Source organism: Mastomys coucha, unplaced genomic scaffold (assembly GCF_008632895.1).
Source record: "Mastomys coucha isolate ucsf_1 unplaced genomic scaffold, UCSF_Mcou_1 pScaffold11, whole genome shotgun sequence".
Classification (NCBI taxonomy): domain Eukaryota; kingdom Metazoa; phylum Chordata; class Mammalia; order Rodentia; family Muridae; genus Mastomys; species Mastomys coucha.
Genome location: NW_022196893.1, coordinates 32,543,075 through 32,549,852, shown reverse-complemented (window position 1 = coordinate 32,549,852; position 6,778 = coordinate 32,543,075). Strand labels below are relative to the sequence as shown.

General features: G+C 53.4%; 1 protein-coding gene and 1 long non-coding RNA gene across 3 annotated transcripts in view; one reads left to right on the top strand and one right to left on the bottom strand.

Moving 5' to 3' along the window:
* The first annotated feature begins 3,024 nt into the window (after positions 1-3,024).
* On the top strand, positions 3,025-3,586 carry LOC116080003. The gene is made up of 2 exons (XR_004114275.1): positions 3,025-3,152; positions 3,481-3,586. It is a non-coding gene; the product is annotated as an uncharacterized LOC116080003 (long non-coding RNA).
* The window catches only part of Acvrl1 (activin A receptor like type 1), a 16,953-nt gene continuing 13,477 nt past the window's right edge, over positions 3,303-6,778 (bottom strand). For both annotated transcript variants that reach the window (XM_031356175.1, XM_031356185.1), the window contains exon 11: positions 3,303-5,274. In XM_031356175.1, the coding sequence (XP_031212035.1) occupies positions 5,140-5,274 (135 nt within the window). In that variant the 3' untranslated portion in view covers positions 3,303-5,139. The remainder of the gene's footprint in view (positions 5,275-6,778) is intronic.

Here is a 6,778-nt window from a genome sequence, read left to right as displayed (position 1 = left end):
GGGTGGCATCGAGCAGGAAGAGGGGTAGCAAAGGCAGGCCGAATGCCCGCCATACCCTAGCCTGTCAATTTCCTTTTTCATCTCTTTATCAGTGTTTGTAACTGAGCTTCTTATCAACAGGAAACGCCTGCCTGAAGGGATGAGGCAGGTCCAGAGGAATTGGATGCCAGAGACTGGGAATTCTGGGTAGTGCCTTGCTTTGCTGCTGATCAGCCTGACTGAGCTGTCTTGGGATTTCCAGAATCTAGACGCATTGCTCTGGCATTCAGCGAAGGCTGCACTGTATACTCCAACAGGGACCCTGGGCTAGAGTGTCTCTAGTAGGGAGCCCAGAAAGGAGGTCCAGTCCTAAGCCTCAGTGACCAAGGACAAGTCACAATAAAGTGAGAACTCTTAATCATCAGTCCCCCTTCTTCCCAGAGGAGAGGCCAAAGACCTGCCAATGTCAGAAGCAACTCGGTGACAGTCATCCTAACCAGTGCTAGTGAAGGGCACAACCGCAGGACAGCCAGGTGCTCAGCATAGACTTGATGCTGAAGGGGATGGGACAGGAGACACAGACTGAGTTCTTCCTAACCATCAGATCCTTTAGAAGTCCTGTCCACCGCCTGGTTGTGGTGACACATGCATATAAGCTCAGCATTTGGGAAGCTGGACAGGATGGTGGAGGCTTTGAGGTCAATCTGGTCAATATAGGGAGAACAGTGTAAGCTCTAAACTCTGTCTTATAACAAGATTCATCAAGTTAGGATTCTGATGGCATAGAGGGGGTCTCCCAGTAGAGTGGTGGACTGAAGTTTAGAGCTGTTGCCCAAGTGCAATTATCTGGGGGCAAGCAAGTCTTTCTAGATGGCTCAAACCCAAGTTTATCTATTTATCTGTCTGTCTTCTTCCTCCTCCTCCTCCTCCCCCTCCTCTTCCTCCTCCTCTTCCTCCTCCTCTCCCTCCTCCTCCTCCTCCCACTCTTCCTCCTCCCCCTCCTTTCCCTCTCCCCTTCTCCTCCTCCTCCTCCTCTTCCTCCTCCTCTCCCTCCTCCTCCTCTCCCTCTTCTTCCTCCTCCTCCTCCCACTCCTCCTTCTCCTCCCCCTCCTTCTCCTCCCCTCCTCCTCCTCCTCCTCCTCCTCCTCTTCCTCCTTTGAAACTATCAGAAGACTGAACACTCAGACTGGCAGTTCTGGTAGCAGAGGCAGGAAGAGAGCTGGGGTACTTGAATCCTTTGTCCTATCTGCCACTATCAGTTGCCCTTGAGCAGCCGGCGGGGTTGTTGGTGATGGAGGTGATAATCTAGAATGCCCTGGCTTCTTGCCACCTCTGTGTCTCCCTGGGCAGCCCTCCCTTCCTTGTGCTCCTGCAGCCGGGGATGTAGGTCAATAGGAGTGGGTGGGTGAGAAAGAACAGAGACTCATCCAGACATGACACCCCTCAGGGCAGCAGTGGCAACACTTGAACCTGGAAACTGCCTGAAAATAGACAGTGTGTCTATGACATTATGCAAATTGTATGCAAAGTCGAGGAGCCCTCTGTCTCTATTTCTAGCAAACGGAATGTGGTCCTGGTAGAAGCAGCTTGTTTCAAGAGTCGCCCACCCGGAGCGATGACTGCACAGTTACCATCAATCCCAGCCCTGGGACACTGGACTGGGCACACAAACCCCTACCCTACCCGAGGGCAGGCTTCAAAGCATGCAGATTTTGCCATCTCTTGGGCTGGTTAATCATTTCTTTGTTCAGTTTGTATCCCTGGCTGGCCTCTGAAATCATCTTGCGGTTGAGGATAACCTTGAAATCCTGATCCTCCTGCTTCCACCTCCCAATGCTGGGATTGCTGGTGTGTACACCACGACACCTGGCTTTGGGAAGTTGATATTAATGCAAGGGATAAGCCAGGGGAGGCTAGGGAGAGGCAGGACTGAGGGAGGGTGGAGTCTGGGAAGGAAAGGAATTGTCCTTGAGAGCCCGGGTACCCTTGGCAGAGGAAGGGTTGAGCGTCAGTGTCAGGGCTCAGGCTGCAGGGGCCACCCTCACTCCATTTTGCATTCCTTAGCAGCCACCCCCTCTCAGGGAGGGACAGAAATGCTTCCTCACTATTTGTGTGTAATAAGGAAGTTGAAGGTGGGGGGTCACCGCAGGAAATCAGAGCAAAGAGCAGAGAAGCTTGTGAGTTCTCTTTTTTTTCCCAAGGCAGTAACAGCACGCGCAAGTGACCAAGGGCTTGGGACACAGGAACCTCCCAAGGGTCAGTCCTGCCAGATCCTGTCCAGCCTAACCCTGAACTCTTGCACTGCAGTTTTCCTGACGCTCTTTTCCCGGTCCTCAACTACAGTGTGTTCATTTGGGTACCAGGCCTGCCAGGCCATGTGGATCCTTGGGGGTGGAAAGGTGGAAGGATGGGAATGCTATTAGCGTCCCCATCCTCTAAGGGCTCCCTTCAGAATCCTCGGGAAAGGTCTTGTCTGCTGTGTGTGCCAGGGAGGAGGTCCACGGCCCCAGTGCAGAAGGCTGCCGATTTGCGCCCACTTGGAGGCATGGGGAGCAGAGCAAATTGTCAACCGCAGAAGAAACTGGGGCACACTCCTCGTTTTCCTAAGAGAGATTCAACACCCTCTCCTTAGAAGGTTTGTATTTCTGGGCTGGATCGAACCAAAAGACCCCTCCAGCTTCCTTCAGTAAGCATTCTGTATGCTCTATCTCACCTCTCCAGTGGCTCGTTGCTCACAATTTTCCGGGGTGGGGCAGAAGGGGGCATGAGATGTTCTCTGAGATTTCCAGGTAAGGGGAGCTTTTCATTCTGGGGGTGTAGACTAATTCCAAACAAGGGGTGGGGAACACCTAGGGAGAGAATTGAGAAGGAGCTGAACAGGGAGGGGCGAAGCCGCCTCTGAGTAAGGAAGCAAAAAGCTCCTTTGCTAGGTGTGGTTTCCAGACAGAGTTCCTACAGCCGAGAACAGCTGAGCGCATGCACGCAAGCACGCACGCAGCGGCAGGGACCCGGAGGAGGGCCCGGGCCTGCTGGGAGGAGCCAACCCACTGTGGGAAGGGAGCAGGGGAGCCGTGGGCAGCGCGTTGGCCAGCAGAGGGCGACGTGGCTGGCATGGATCAGGTTGCTGTCTATCCCGGGTGGGATCTGAAGTTTGAGCCTCAGCGCGTTTCTAGGTATGGGGGCATTCTAGAACAAGCTTGTCCCAGGGAAATCTGGTGGTGTGTACTTTGGGATTCTCTACTTCCCGACCCCTTGGGTTTTCTCTGAACCTCTGCAACTGGACCACACTGCGGGGGGGTACTAGCCTGGAAGGCAGCAGAAACTCAGGGGTCAAACACGGTTTATTGAGGACCTACTACGTGCCTGTCACGGGCCAAGTGCTCCCATAAACTGTGTGACTCCACTTGCACACCTGCACTCGGAAGCATTTGGAGACAGTTATCTCTAGAGGGCCACTCCCCTTGTCATGTCTCTCTAGTTGTTCAACCCTCTTCCCCTTAGGATTTCCTGGCCTTGGCGGAGCTACTGTCTTCTGTTTCTGGCTGTGGAGTCTGAGGATGAATTTGTTCCCAAGTTCAGTAGAAATAAAATCCTTCAGGCAAGAAGCGATTCCCTGGCTCCAGTGACAGGAGAACCTTCAGACTTTGCCCCACTGGTTCGGGAAAGGCCAATCTACTTTCTGTTTTCGTCTCGTTTCACTTCCTGGTTCTCCTTGGTCCTTGCACACTGCTGACAGACAGTTTTCAGAGAGAGAACAGTGCTGGAGAGCTGGGAGGTCACATCGGAGGAACTCAAGGGGTCGGTGTGTGTGTGGAGTGGGAGGAGTTGTCGCCATTTCTCCCTTCGATGGCAAATAGTTTCTAGGCCAGATCTTCCCAAGATGGAAGCTGATCTTGTCTCTTGCCTAAGCCCTCCTCAAGCCATGCCTACAGTCCGCTTCTCTTTAGTCCATCAACCCAGGCTTCAGTTCCACTTATTCGGTACATGGGTGTACCCTTCACATTTCTAAATGCCAGACTTTCAGTGTTTTTTTCTAGGCCAGGTTCTCCCAAGGCATACTTTCTGGGACCTGGCTCACAGTGTGAGCTTTGGCCAGAGAGGCACAGCCAGGAGGGAGCAGAACCCTGGTTGCTGGAGGCTTCTTGACAGGGGCCAAATTTCTTTCAGTCTTGGAGACCCCAAAGGAAGCCACCCCTGAGCCCTGGGCAGAAGGCCAAGCCACAGAGGGAGTCAGAAGTTCCTGTGCTACCTGGGTCCTAGGGTGGCTGCTAGCATAGCTAACAGCAGGAGCTGGGGCCTGGAGGCTAGCCCAGGGGCCACTTTAGGCCATCCTGGATCCTGACGGTTATTTACAAACCCCAGCTTGACTCAAGTGATAGGGGACAGGGTATAATAGACAAGACTCAACCGTCACACAGCCTGAGCTTCAAAGAAAATCAGGGTCTGAGGCACCTCAAAGGACATCATGACAAAACCTAAGATCGTAAGCTGGTGAGATCCTCTCCTCTTGAGCGGAGCAACACTGGGTGGGCCGCTTCCATCATGCTTGATCTTCTCCTCAGAGGACCCTTGGGTTTTGATGCCCTAATGCGTCAGCTGAGACGGTAAGGGGACAGAGGGTGGAAGGGTCAGGTACCGCCTCTCCCAAGAGACTAGCATTCACTAGCCAGGAGGGTCTAGTCAGGACAACTGAAAGGCGTCATGGAAGCAGTAAACACCCACAGAGAGACATGAGGCTGCTGAGCATCTCTCTGGCTGGGCCCCAGCAGGTGGAATGTCTTCTGAAGCTGAACAGGGCCCTGTGCCATCCTGGCAGCTCTGACAGAGCAGTAAGGTTGACCAAGGGTAGGGGAAGGATCTGGGCCGGGATTCCCTGGCATGGCCACCCTGCCCTGGGAGTGGTAGGGGGTGTACCCTGCTGGCCTTGGGGACAGGGAATCCAGCCAGGCGTCAGAGAGCCGGCCACTTTGAGCAGGCCAGACGGAGGCAGATCAAATTACAGCCCAGCTGTATTTTTGGCTGGATGGGCCAGGGGCCAAGCTGAGCAGGCACACACCGGGCAGCGGGCAGCGTGCACACTCTCCACTACCTCTACCCAGACAAGGCTACATCTTCTGCCCTGGCACATACTTTAGGCAGAGAAAGTCCGGTGACCCTAGGCTAGTGAATCACTTTGGGCTTCTCTGGATTGTGGCTGAGCTTCTGTAATGTCTTCTTTATACGCAGTGCGGTGAGGCGAGCGGAGGGGTTGGGGTACCAGCACTCTCGCATCATCTGGGCCAGCCCGGAGAGGACCTGGGGGGTCGGGAGAGAGGCAGGAAGAAGAGGTACACGGGTCAGGAAGATGGAAAGGCAGCAACGGGCTCAGTCGGGAGACACAGCAGGAGGAAGGACAGGAAGAGCATGTATTGATTGGATCGGAGGAAGAAGGCAAGGCAAGAGAGAGAATGGAGATGGTGGCGCACACCTTTAATCCCAGCACTTAGGAGGCAGAGTCGGGCGGCTTTCTGAGTTCGAGGCCAGCCAGGACTACAGAGTGAGAGACAGGACTTTCTGAGTTCGGGGTGAGATAGACCCTGTCTTGAAAAACCAGGGCGGGAGGGAGAGAAGGAGGTGAGAATAAGGGAGGGAGAAGTGGAAGAAGGTGGCAAACACAAGCAGGAGCGGACATGGGAGGATGTGGAGGTCTTTGAGAGCCCACACACACCCCAGTGCAGAGCCTCCGGTGAGTACCTGTCCCCTACCCCGCCCCCACGGCAGGATCCACTATGAAGGGCCCTTCTGCAAGCCTGTGTTGCCTCTTGCAGCCTGAGACCTAGTGCACAGGGTACTGACTCCCCGCCCCTCCACCAACCATGACTGAGAGTGTGGCATTGGTGGGCATTGCCCCAAAAGTGACTGTTTCCCAGAAGGAGCCCTTCCCAGGAAGTTCAGCTGCCCCTGGACATGGCAGCCTGCCTCTGGTTCCTAAGAGTGAGTATACATCTGTGCACCAGAAGGCATCTATGTGGTCTCTTAGTATATACATATACTTTTATTATCTTTCAGTACAAATGTATTGAGTCATAGTGTAGGCGGGGTGCCAAGGTAGCTGGTAGGAATATTAGAATGAGAAGTAGGAGGTGCTTCTTGGAAAGAAGGAGGGGCTAAGCGGGAGAAAGAGGGGCTGAGCAGAAGAAGGAGGGGCTGAGTGGGGAGGGAAGGAAGTGAGTGGGAGAGGAAGGACGAGAGATGATAATGATAATGAAGGGCATATGCCCAACATACATTATGTTTGTATGAAGTCGAAAAAAGAAATAATTTGTTGTTTGTTTGCTTGCTTTCGTTTGTTTGGGGCGTTGAGACAGGGTTCTCTGTATAGTTCTCTGGCTGTCCTAGAACTCATTCTGTAGACCAGGCTAGCTTTGAATTCAGAGATCCACCTGCCTCTGCCTCCCAGTGCTAGGATTAAAGGCATATACTAACATGCTTGATGAAGAAATAATTTTTTTGTTTTTCGAGACAGGGTTTCTCTGTGTAGCCCTGGCTGTCCTGGAACTCACTCTGTAGACCAGGCTGGCCTCGAACTCAAAATCCGCCTGCCTCTGCCTCCCAAGTGCTGGGATTAAAGGCGTGCACCACCACTGCCAGGCGAAATATTTTTTTTTTTTAAAGGAGTGAGGTGGGCATGGTGCAAAAACCTTTAATCCCAGTTCTCAGGAGGCAGAGGCAGATAGATGGATCTCCTTGAGTTTGAGGTCAGCCTGGTCTACATAGCAAGTTCCAGGGCAGCCAGCACTATATAGTAAGAATTCTGTCT